The sequence below is a fragment of the Fukomys damarensis genome, unplaced genomic scaffold (assembly GCF_012274545.1).
Source record: "Fukomys damarensis isolate Sample0158 unplaced genomic scaffold, DMR_v1.0_HiC HiC_scaffold_5, whole genome shotgun sequence".
Taxonomy (NCBI): Eukaryota; Metazoa; Chordata; class Mammalia; order Rodentia; family Bathyergidae; genus Fukomys; species Fukomys damarensis.
Window position 1 is genome coordinate 55,592,804 of NW_022900917.1, and position 13,007 is coordinate 55,605,810.

The following is a 13,007-nucleotide window of genomic DNA, read 5'->3' on the forward strand; positions in this document are numbered from 1 at the left end:
TACATGCATCATGAAGAGTTGGTACATATTTTTTTTTTTTTGTACCAGAGATCGAAGTTGGGCCGTTGTACTTGCAAGGCAGGCAGCGGAACCACTGAGCCAAATCCCCATCCCTATCTTAATTCTTTTTCTGTCCCTATTCTTTCTCCCTACCCCTTCATCACTTGGTAGACCTGGAATGTATTTTCTTTTTTCTTTCTTTTGTTTTTTTTTTTTGGTAGCAGGGATTGAACTCAGTTCCTTGTGCTTGCAAGGCAAGGCAGTGGAACCACTAAGCTAAATCCCTGCCTCAGGAATGTATTTTCTTAAATAACTATAAAATGCTATATAGTTAGGTTTCTAAGTTAGCACTCTGTATACCTGTTTAAACAGAACTCTTAATAACATAGGCCTCAGTTCTATGACTTAGGAGGAGGCTAGTAATAGGAACAGTAAGGTAGTGATATAAGAGAATTTCTTCCCCTTTTGGAGCATTTGAAATAGATTTTAGATGTAAACATGTAATGTTTCTTTTGACATCTTTCTTCCTCTCTCTATCTTTTCTCTAATCATCTATAGTTTCTCAATAGTAAGTTTCCTTATAATTGATCTTGCATCTTTACTTCGGCTCTTCACGTTTCCATGTAACCCATATTCAGAATGCTTTAGCTTCTGATCTCTTTTAAATCTTCTAAATAAACAACTTACTGTTTTGATGACATTGCTAAGGGAAATGTAAGAATTCTGGAATAAATAAAAAGAATTCTGGAAATATTTAGACAGTATAATTCAATAGAAAAGATATGTTGTTGATACAATACAATAAGGTATTATTAATGTGGTGTTTCTTGAAGTGGTTTAATATAATAGTACACATCTTGACACAAACATAGAAAGTAATGCTTGACTCAAAAGAAGTATGCATAGAAATTTTATTTGAGATTCATTGATTATAGCTTATAGAAACAAATTTCTAAAATACTTTAAATAAGAAAGAGCTAAGCACATAGTGCTGCCTGTAATTCAAACCTAGACTGGGTGCTTAGCTGAGACCCTTTCTCAAAATAAATAAGTTTTGGGGATATAGCTCAGTGCGAAGGCCCTGCATTCAGTCCCTAGTATAAGAGCATGTGTGTGTGCGGAGTTCTGGGAGGGGAGAAGAGAAGAAAAAAGGAGGAAGTTAGGAGTCTGTGGCCTTTCAAGGAAACTATGGATCACAATATTGCAAATCCTCAGTAGCTTGGACTTCAAAAGGCATCCGAATGTTTCTCTCCATCTTGATCTCTGTTTCCTTGCTCATCTGCTTTATTGCCTCTCCATCGATTATTGGCCTTTTAGCTTTTACAGCCTGTTCCTTTTCCAGCTGTTGAATTTACATGTTACAGTTCCATTTACACAGAGACTGGCAGGCAGTCACTGAATCTCAGTTCCACAGTTCTAGAAGAAAGGATATATCACTGTCTGGAATGAGAAAAATTCTCACGTCCTCGTGTGGCATAGTGACTCATGGGCATGGTTAGTGACAGGACATCTAGATGGCTGACATGAAAGTAGTTCCTCAGACATGGTCTTGCAAGCTGGCTGGGATGATAATGTGAAGGTGTCTGCTACAGAATCCTTATCTTGAATTCTTATTGTAGAAAGTAATGTCAGTAGTATGAGTGTTCTTTTTGGTGTAGGAAATGGTGTCCTTTATGAGTATATATTTCCAATATTTGCCTGATTTGATTTAACATCAACCACCCAGTTTGATTTCCTTAAATAAACCTTAATGACAAGAAATCTTTTACATTGTTCTTGGCAGTGTGTGTATTCCATTGACTTTTCCCTGCTTTCTTTCCAGGGAGGAGCTTTGTCTTTGTACACTGCTCTAACCACACAGCAGAAACTGGCTGGTGTCACTGCACTTAGCTGCTGGCTTCCACTTCGGGCTTCATTTCCACAGGTAGTCTGGTTCGTCCCAAAACATGAGATTACTGAGCTAAAAAGTAGATAATGTTGGGAGAAGGTCATCTTTTTAAATTTAATTAATAAACTTTAGGGGTTTTTAGAGCAGTTTTAGGATTTTAGCAAAATTGGTAGAAAGTACATAGTTGCCATGTCCCCATGTTGCACAGCCCACCGTGGCACCTTCATATAATGGTAAATCTGCAATGACACATCATGGCCAACCAAAGTCCACAGTTTACCTTAGTCACCTTTTTTTTATTTTATTTTTTCTGGTATGAGGGATCAAACTCAGGACCTTGTGCTTGTGAGGCAGCCTTGGCACCACTGAGCTAATTCCCTGGCCTGAGTCACCTTTTTTTTTGCTTTTGTTTTTTTGTTTGTTTTGAGACAGGGTCTCACTAGTAGTTGAGACTGACCTGAAACTCACTATGTAGTCCATAACTCAGAGCGATCCTCCTGCCTCAGCCTCCCAAGTACTGGTATTAAAGGTGTGCGCCACCACACCTGGCTCCAAGTCACCTTTTTTTTTTATAAAAAATATTCTTTAGATGTTTGTGATATGTTACTAGGCTTTATTGCTACACTATACTGTCTTTATGAGTTACACAGAGTCAAATAAGAAACTGTGATAAATCTTGTATTTGAAGATTTGATACATTTTAGGATATTCACTGTTTGGGCTAGGGGTAGCTCCATGGGGGAATGCTAGCCTAGCATGTGTGAACCCTGGCGTTCGATCCCCATATGAGATAGATAGATAACCACTGAGCCACACCCCTAGTTGAGTTAACTTTTAAATTTAGGGAGTTTGGGCTTGTTACTATTTCATAACTTGATATCTTATACATAATATGTATTGTTTATTAACATTCTTATTTATATAACATAGAAAATGAAGAAACATAATACTGAAAGTAATTGATTACCTTTCATTACAAAACACTGAAAATATAAAGATGAATTAAGATAGAATTGGCTTCAAGAAACAAATTCACCAGAAATGTATGTATTAGGGCCAGGGATTTAGCTCAATGGTTCCACTGCCTGCCTCACAAGCACAAGGACCGGAGTTCAATCCCTGGTACCAAAATAAATAAATAAATAAATAAATAAATATATGTATTAATATAAGGCAAAGTAATCATGTATTCTATAAACATTTGAATAAAGGGATATGACGAATATAGGAATGGAAAAAATTTTATTTCTTTGGCCAAATATAACCTCAAGTATAAATAATACATGTATGTGCATATCTAAATATAGTTTTAAATATTCAGCATAATGCTTTATATGCTTGACCAATATTAGTTTTTGTTTTTTTTTTTTTGCAGGGTCCTATCAGTGGTGTTAACAAAGATATTTCTATTCTCCAGTGCCATGGAGATTGCGACCCTTTAGTTCCCCTAATGTTTGGTTCCCTTACTGTTGAAAAACTAAAATCATTGGTAAATCCAGCCAATGTAACCTTCAAAAGCTATCAAGGCATGATGCATAGTTCATGTCAACAGGTAGGTATCTGGAAGCTGTGATTATAGCTAGAATTACGGCTTCTTCCATGTGATTATTTTCATAGTGGATGTCATTTAACCTCTTGGTGTGATATAAAGGAATAACTATGAATTTATATCAAATAAGTTATCAGGACTTTCAATGAAAGTTTATTCAATTAAATTCAACAAATATCTGATTGCTTATTATGCATAATCACTGTACATAATTCAAAGATGAGTAGTAAATATTCTATTTCTTAAAATTGTATGCGGTTTAGAGCCGGGCGTGGTGGCACATGCCTGTAATCCCAGCACTCGGGAGGCTGAGGCAGGAGGATTGCTGTGAGTTCAAGACCAGCGTGGGCTACATAGTGAGTTCCAGTTCAGTCTGAACTACATAGTGAGACCCTGTCTCAAAAAAAAAATTGTATACAGTTTAATATATGAAAAAAATGTATATACAAGAAGTTATGCAGAAAACAGAGTATGAGCAATTTTTGAAACATGCCCTAAAAAACTTAGAGTGAAATTAATTTTATCTTAGGCACCTAGGTCATGATGAAAGAGCTAGATTTTGAAGAATGAGTCACATTTGGGGGCTGGGGATTTAGCTCAGTGCTTCTGCCACCTGCCTTGCAAGCACAAGGACCTGAGTTTGATTCCCTGGTACCCCCCCAAAAAAAGAATGAGTCAACATTTGGATAGCAAATATTCAGGAAAGGGACTGTTGGGCTGGTGTGATAAAGCTAGATGTGATAGGATAGATATGGGGATCAAGGGACTCACTTGTAGAAAGCTTTTATGTTGTAGTGAAGAGAGGGAGTTTTTCTTAGGCAACAAGAAGCCATCAGTGGTTTGATGGCAGTGAGGGGTAATCTAATTTATATCCTAAACAAGGTGAAGCAGAATCTAATAGGATTTAGAGGTTAATTCTGAGCATTGGGAAAGGTTACCAAGAGGCCTTAGATTTGTAGCTCAGATGACTAAGAAGTATAAGAATAGTTTTTGAGTAATAGGAAGGAGATAATTTTGAGTTAAGTAAATATATCAAAATAGGATTTTGGAAATACTTGTCTGAATCTCATGCCTATAAAAGGAGATTTGGAACACAGTAATCATCAGAATTGTTGATCTATGAATTAGGAGAGAACATCATGAGGAAAAAAGCTGAGGGATAGAACTCTGGGTGATATAATTAGATTAAGAGGGAGCACAGTCATGTATTTTAGAGAAGGATTAAGGAGAAATAGCTCAGGAAGAAACTATCTACCCATGACCTTGAATGTTTGGGGAAGGAGAGGGAAACTTCAGTGAACTGTGGTGGTGTGGGGAGGAGAATGAAATAGAGGTGGTGTGCACAGACCTTTTAAAAAAGGTTTTGATAAAGAGGAAGAAGAGTAGGAAGTCTTTATGAGTATGGAGGAGGAAGAAGATGCAGTAAGAAGATATTTGATAGAAAGTGTTAGAAGGAAAATAAAATAGAACAAGGACCATAGGTTGTGCTACCTTAAAAAGGAGAAAATAGTCTAAAATCAGGTTAGAAGAGGATAGGTAAGTATAAACTGGAGATGTCAAGATAGGGAAGAGAGTTCTTGGGTGCTTACATTCAATGTTCTTTATCCCTTCAGTAAAGTAGGATATGTGGTCAGTTCATAAAGAATGTAGGAGGCCTGGGTAATTTGGGGGGCTTGAAGATGTCTAGAATAAAAATTGATTAAATTGCTAAGCAATAAGTAGTTTTGAGCCAGCAGCACTGTGTATAACCCCTCACATGGTTAAATCATTTGCTTTAGGAGCATAGGCAGTAATATATCCAGAGACAACAGGGCCTAGGATCCTAGGGTGTTTCCCTACTAAAATGAAGACCTGAAGTATTGAATCCAGTAAAGCGAGGTGGGGAGGGCGATGGCACCATGATCACCCATTAAGGACTGGGCAACCAGTGTGTCTCAAGTACCCCTGCACATAGGTGAGTGCTGTGGGATCACATTTGAGGACTCGACTGAAAGAGCAGGGGCAGAAAGTAAGGCGTGGTAAGAAGGGAGAGGTGGTATCACAGGAAACTGTCAGGACTTAGGGTGTTGTAAAGTGAAACACTTTCATTCTGAGGCTCCTTTCTGAGAGACTAAAAGTTTACAGATTCTGTGTGTGGCTAATTTGTGGAGTGGTAAAGCCTTGAAATATAAGAGCTGATATTGGGAGGTAAGAAAACTAAGCTTGATATAGAAATTTTCCAAGAGAAAGTTTATTCTATAATAAATCCTTGGTGTATTCATATTCACATCTTTCCAGTGCTCTGTGAGGTTCATGCTGAAAGGCACAAAATAGTTTAAACTATGTATTTTGCATTTTAGTCTAATGAGAAGCTAGGCATTTTACTATAATTTGTTGTCAGTGATTGTGTGCTTTTTTTTTTGGTACCGGGGATCGAACTCGGGCCCTTGTACTTGCATGGCAGGCGGCGGAACCACTGAGCCAAATCCCTGGCCCTATGATTGTATGCTTAATGAGACTTCTCAGTATAGGGACTGTCACGTCTATGCTTCCTCACTCTCCAATGTTTTATATAAGTATGGGAAAATGCATGCCATTTTCGTGGAACTAGATAATAGATGGGAGTTGTTTCAGTGTAAAATAGTAGTCATCATAGAGAATATTCTGAGTTTCTACTGTAGCCTCAGTTTTGTCTTTTTATTGTAGTAATAAAAACGTGGTTTCACTTTATGTATGCACACCAGATGGATTTTGTTAATGACATTATACTGAGGATTCTGACTTATATAGCTGCTTATTAAATCACTTTATTCCAAACAGGAAATGATGGATGTCAAGCAATTCATTGATAAACTCCTACCTCCAATTGATTGACGTTGCCAAGAGGCCTTGTGTAGAAGTACACCAGCAGCATTGTAGTAGAGTATAAACTTTTTCCCATGCCCGATCTTAAAACTTCTAATCTTTGCAGTGTTAAAATGTTTTTCAAATACACATCAATGATATATAATAAATAACATTTCCTTGTGGGAAATGTATGATCTTTTAAGCTTTCTATACATGTATTTGTATAATGTGATTCAGAATATACCAGTATTAAAATAGGTGAGGCAGCTAGGTTCTTTTTCTCAGATATAATTCAGCAAAATACTAAAATACTGCAACAAGATTTTTTTATTACATCACTTGAAAATTACCAGTATGCTAATGATAATTTGTTCAGATAAAATGGTTTAGGTATAAATGATCTGTGCATGCTGTGACTTACCCTATGGATTTATTCCAAAATTGCTTAGTCACCGTTCAATGTCTGTATTTTTCTATATATGTTCATTATACATAGTGATTGTAATACATAGGAATTAGTTATTATTACATTATCCTTGATAATAAGGATAATGCTTTTGTCAGTAAAGAGTAACATTGCTCTCTTCATTTAATGGCCCCTTTATTTGAGGGACCAGGTTTTTCTTTTCCTTGATAGTATTTCTTTCTTTCTTCTTTTTGGTGTACCGGGGATCAAAGTTGGGCCCTTGCACTTGCAAGGCAGGCACCGGAACCACTGCACTAAATCCCCAGCCCTCCTTGAAAGTATTTCTATTTAGTATTTTCTCTTCTCAAGAAAAAAATGTTTTCTTTCATGATTATACTTCATAACTGACTAAATATATTGCCTCCCTGCCATCTACTGTCAATACATGCTGTAATTTGACATTCTAAATTACAGACACATGGTATTTGAAATCTATATAATTTTAAAAATAAAAGAAAGCAACCATCACTTAAACTTCTTATATTATATAATTCAAATAATTGTACTTTAGTTCAAATTTAGACTTATTTAGAATCTTCAATTCAGATAATAAAATATTATTTTTCTGTAAGCAGTTGAATGAATAATTAGACATATTCTGATATGTACAGAAATATTTAAGACTGATCTTAAAAACTAATTTCTTATTGTATCGCCTTGCTGCAGTTTTACTTTTCTGTACATATGTTTGAAGCCAACTACTTTAGAAAAAACAATCCATTAAATAAATTTGCTTTATTTTTATTTGTCAATGGTCTTATTTGAAATTTTTACTTCAGATTATTTTTAAAACTTAGACTTTCATGCAAACATAAAAACAAATAGTTTGATTTTAAATAGTCAAAATTTCCAGATTAATAGTAAAAAATTATTTGAAAACAAATTTTGGGGTAGTAAAAGTTACTCAGAACTCTATAAATATGATATAGTTACTATACAGTTTAAAATTGTAGCAAAATATATGCTTAATATTGCTGAATTATGTTAATTTTCTGCTGTATTTCATCTTACCAAAATAATGTTAAGAATGCATCTTTACAGTGCTAATTGGTTATGGAAATAATCTGGTAATGGACTACATAGGATGTTTATAATGAAGCCATATGTTTATCTGGATTTAAAAATTTTAAACAATCATTTATTATGTCATTCTGCTTTACCTTAAAGAACTGTAGACATATTTCACTTATACAGATCAGTAAGATCTTATTTATAGCAACAAATATTCCATTAAAATGTTGTGCTGTAATGTGGGGCAATGTAAATGTTTTTCATGGTTTCTATCAATGTGAAATAAAATAGAATTCTGACTTCTCTGTGACACTTTTTGAGTATTACCTTTAGGATTTACTTTGGAGTAGAAGTCTCTCATGTTTTAAAAGGAGGAAAACAATGTAGCCATAAGAAAATACACTGGGGGACCAGGGATTGAGCTCTGTTGTTCTGCTGCCTGCCTCTCGAGCACAAGGTCCCAAGTTAAATCTTGAGTTTGATCCCTGGTCCCTCACCCTCAAAGAAGGAAATACGTAGGAGAGAAATTTTGATAATGGTGTGATTAGCTTGGAATGGAGTAAGCCATGAGAAATAATGTTATTCAGTTTTATTTAATGTAATAGCAGTTACTCTGCTAATTAAAAAACTACCATATTTGGTTTTCATTGTTTATAACCTAGTTAAGAAGGTTATATGGTCTTTTCCTTTAATGTTTTAGTCAGTGGGTTATCCAATTGTGTTTACCCTGTATTTCACCATTCAGTTCTAACTTTTGTAGTACAGGAATCCTTTTTGTTTCACCTCTTACATAGTCCTTTTTTTTTGTACCAGGGATAGAACTCTGGACCTTGCACTTGCAAGGCAGGCAAGGCAGTGGCACCACTGAGCTAAATCCCTGGCTCTCTTACATAGCTTTTGAATACTTAAAATTGATCTGTGATCTTTTTGTTGGTCTGGAAAAAGTAAGACAATAGTTTTTAAAAAATCACATACTAGAGCCCAAGTTCGATTCCTGATTAACCCCCCCCCATAAAATCACCTACTAGGGCTGGGGATTTAGCTCAGTGGCATCATGCCTGCCTCACAAGCACAAGGTCCTGAGTTTGATCCCCAGAACCCCTCCCCCCAAAATAAATAAAATCACATACTAAAAGAATACTGAAGAGTCTAATAAATTATTATTATGATTGTGGAACATGAAAAATGAGGTGAGGAAGGAAAGGTGTGAGAGAGAGAGCAAAACTGCCCTTAATACATATTGCTTATTCAAAAATTTCATGATGTTAGAACATATATAAAGTCACCATTTTAAGTGTAGAATGCAGTGGCATTAAGTATTCATCATCATTGCAACCATCACCATTATCCACCTCTAGAACTTTATCTTATTCTCAACCTGAAGCTCTGGACCCATTCTTCAAATTTCCCATCATGTTAATCTATGGCCTGTCAAGTGGATGAGTTAAACTGTACTAGGCCCAAGATAACTGAAATCTGTAGAATTCACTCGGAACAAGGAAGAGTAAGAGACTATACCAATAAGACATCCAATATGAAGTTAAAGTGAAAATTCCAGAAGGATAAAACAATGAGAGAAGCAGTATTTGATGATAAAATGGTTGAAATTTTTCCAAACTTGAGGAAATAAGGTTTTGAGGGAAGAAATAAATTACTAGTTGGATAAGCAAGATCTTAAGGACACACTATGAAGAAAAGCCGAACAACACTGGGGATTTAGCTCAGTGGCACCGTGACTGCCTGGCAAGCACAAGGTCCTAAGTTCGATCCCTGACACTTAAAGATTGGTAATAGCAACTAGGAAAATGAACCATGTGGTAGAGTTAAGAAAACCACAGCTAGAAGTCAAAAAGTATTAAAGGAATAACAAAGGAGTAATATTACCAAAGCTGGAGAAAAACTGACAATTTGGAATTTCCTTTACAAGTAAAGTTAAGACAATAAATCATTTTTTAAAATGGGAAATTTATAAGAACAAAGACTAATGGTAGAACTTTAAAAAGATGTCCTTTGGGAAGAAAAGTGAACAAGAGGAAAGATAAAAAGAATGGAGAACAAAGAGGAAGCATTTGGGTAACCAATAATATTTGGGGACTAAAATACTGAATAAAAAGTACAATGGAAAATTAATTGGATTTTGCTGAGTGGTGGCACATGACAATACCAGCAGTCTGGGAGGTCGGGCAGGAGTATCAAGCTGAAGCCCACCCTGGGCGATTTAGTGAGTTAGACCCTGTCTCAAAATGTTTAAAAGTTGATTACATATATTCAGAACATACATATCTCCATATGAAGGCCTTGGGTTCAATTCTCAAGTGCAACCCCCCCATGGATGTTATTTATTTATTTCTTTTATTCATTAATTTTATTGGTATATTTTAGGTATACTATATGACATTCGTGATTGAGAATTTGTACCTTTACGTAATATATCTTGATTCTTATTTTTCCCCATTCCCCTGCCCCATGGATTTTATATACTAGCAGTTAGGATGTGGAAATCAAAAAATAAAATGACAATTACTCAAAAAATATTTAGTAAAAATCAATATTTTGGAGGTTAAACTATTAAATACTGATGAAATACATAAAAAAAATCTAAAGAAGAGATGGACATCATTCTAATGGATTGTGCTACAGTTTGGTTAGGGTTTGGATGTGTACCACAAGGTTCACTGTTGAAATTTAATCACTATGGTGGGTTAGTAAGAGGGTGGAAATTAGCTGGGTGTTGTGGCACACAGTAGTAATCCCAGAACTCTAGAAGGCTAAAGCAAGAGGACCAAAAGTTCAAGCCCAGCCTCGGCAATTCAGCAACTTAGCAAGACCCTATCTTAAAAAATGGTTGGGCTGGGGTGGGGGGATGTAGCGCAGTGCAAAGACCTGGGTACAAAAAAAAAAAAAAGTAAAAATTTAACTTGATAAAAGTTTCGAGTTTGGGGCTTTAGGGAGGTGTTATAAAACTAGGTAAAATGGGCCGGGGATTTAGTTCAGTGATTCTGCTGCCTGCTTCACAAGTGCAATGTCCTGAGTTCAATCTCTGGTAGAGGAGGGGAGGGGAAAAGAGAAAAAAAGGGAGGGAGGGAAGGAAGGAGAAAAATAAAATTAGGTAAGATCAAGGGACCACTTACTGAGCCCTGCTGGCTGTTTAGGGAGAGAGACCAGAAAAGATGCACACATGAATGTGGTCTCCTGCCATGTGATGCCCTGCATCCTCTCGAGACTTTGCGAACAAGAAAGCCATCACTGGGTGCAGCCCCTCAACCTTGGACCTTCATGAATCAAGAGTAAACCTCTTTACAATCTTATCCTACCTGAGGTATTTCATTTTAAAGTAATAAGAAAGTAAATAGGGGACGACTCAACATAGCAAAGGTGCTAACTCTCCCCAACACAAGTTTAATGCAATGGCTATTAGAACCCCAGTATGATTATTATATACAAGATGATTCTAAAATTTATGTGGGCAGACAACAGAACTTAGAATAATTTAAATGATGTTTAAAAAGAAAGGAAGCAAATTACTTCACCAGATTACAAGATTAAGTAGTGACTAATCAAAACTGTGATATTGGCAGAGATGAACTTAATGAAATAATTCTGAAAGGCACAAAAACAAAAGAGAAAGAATAGTTATTCCACAAATTGTGCTGAAGCAGTTTGGTATCCACAGGCAAAAAAACCAAACCAAAACAAAACAAAAAAGAAAAACCAAAAAACCCACCTTCTACCAAAACCTTAACACCAGCCCTGGGTAGTGGGGAATGCCTGTAATTCTAGCACTCAAAAGGCAGAGGCAGGAGGATCACTGCAATTTCAAGGCCAGCCTGAACTACGAAGTGAGACCCTGTCTCAAGAACAGGGCAGGGGATTTAGCTCAGTGGTGCCACCACCTGCCTTGGAGGTGCCAGATCCTGAGTTTGATCCCTGGTACCAAAACCAAGACAAAACAACATCCCCACCCACTTTATGCCAGATATAAAATGAATCTTAGATTTAAATATCAAATGTAAATTCTAAAATTTAGAAAACAGTTATTCAGAACTTACAGCTTTAAGTATTCTTAAATATGACAAAAGCATACTCCCTACAAGAAAAAAAAAATTGGCCGATTGGACTTCAATGCAATGAAAAACAAATTAAAATTTTAACTTTGGGGGACAATGTCTCAATAGTTCAGGCTGGCTTCATGCGGCAATCCTCTTGCTTCAGCCTCCTCAGTGCTGGGATTACAAGTGCCACTACATGTGGATGAAAAAAATTTTTAAGCCAGACATGGTGATAGATACACTGTAATAGACACAAATCCGAAAGTAATAGTAATTACAATTATCAGTGGACTAAGGTTGCCAGTAAGATTAGATTATCAGATTAGACAGAAGAATGATACCGTTATATTTTAATTTTGAGAGACATCTAATATAAAGGCACAGAAAGACTGAAAGTGAAGGGATTGGAAAGATATGACAAAATACCAAAAATAAACTGGATTAGCTATAGAGGTGAACTTTAAAGCAATGAACAAATGTTCCTACAAAAACTTGAATGTTCATAGCATTATGTCTAATAGCAAAAAATGTGGTAAAAAAATGTCCAACACTGAAGAATAGTTAAATAAAATAAGGCAGGGCCATAGGATATTCAGCAATAGAAGAGAAAGCTACAGTATGTCTCACTTTTTTTTTCTTTTCTTTTCTTTTTGGTACCTGGGATCAAACTCCAGACCTTGCATTTGCCAAGCAGGCGGCAGAACCACTGAACTAAATCTCCGCCCCGCCTCCACCGACTTTTTTTACTTTTTCTTTCTTTTTTTTTTTTTTTTTTTTTTTTTTTTTTTTTTTTTTTTTTTTGAGACAAGGTCTCGCTTTGTAGGTCAGGCTGGTCCTGACCTCACTATATATCCCAGGCTGGCCTTGAACCCTCAGCAATCCTGCCTCAGACTGGCGAGTGCTGGAATTTCGGGAGTGCACCACCGCCCTCGGCCATCCCACTGATTTTAAAACAGCCAAAGTTCCATTCTCTGAACCCGCCCGGGATTCGAGATTCGTGGTTTTGCATAGGTTCTAACCTCCACGCTGTACTGTAACACAGCAGGTTAAATCCTACCCCTGCCGTTTGTTTCTCGGCTGTGCGGAGGCGGGACTTGAGACTAACGCGCGGCAAAACGCGAGGCAGCCATCCTCCAGACGCCAGCCTGGCAGGACAGTCGGCTCGCCCCGCCCCTCCTCGGCTATCTGCGGTCTATTGGTCGCGCCTGCAAGGCGCGC

The 13,007-nt window shown here is 36.6% G+C and overlaps 2 protein-coding genes across 3 annotated transcripts in view; both read left to right on the forward strand.

The window, feature by feature from the left end:
* Lypla1 (lysophospholipase 1) overlaps window positions 1-6,759 on the forward strand; it is a 34,522-nt gene extending 27,763 nt beyond the window's left edge. For both annotated transcript variants that reach the window (XM_010611110.1, XM_010611109.2), the window contains exons 6-8: window positions 1,823-1,924; window positions 3,264-3,440; window positions 6,237-6,759. In XM_010611110.1, coding sequence (XP_010609412.1) covers window positions 1,823-1,924; window positions 3,264-3,440; window positions 6,237-6,290 — 333 coding nt within the window. In that variant the 3' untranslated portion in view covers window positions 6,291-6,759. The remainder of the gene's footprint in view (window positions 1-1,822; window positions 1,925-3,263; window positions 3,441-6,236) is intronic.
* Window positions 6,760-8,918: 2,159 nt separating this feature from the next.
* The window catches only part of Tcea1 (transcription elongation factor A1), a 52,062-nt gene continuing 47,973 nt past the window's right edge, over window positions 8,919-13,007 (forward strand). The window contains exon 1 of the mRNA XM_019205565.2: window positions 8,919-8,930. Within this exon, the coding sequence (XP_019061110.2) occupies window positions 8,919-8,930 (12 nt within the window). The remainder of the gene's footprint in view (window positions 8,931-13,007) is intronic.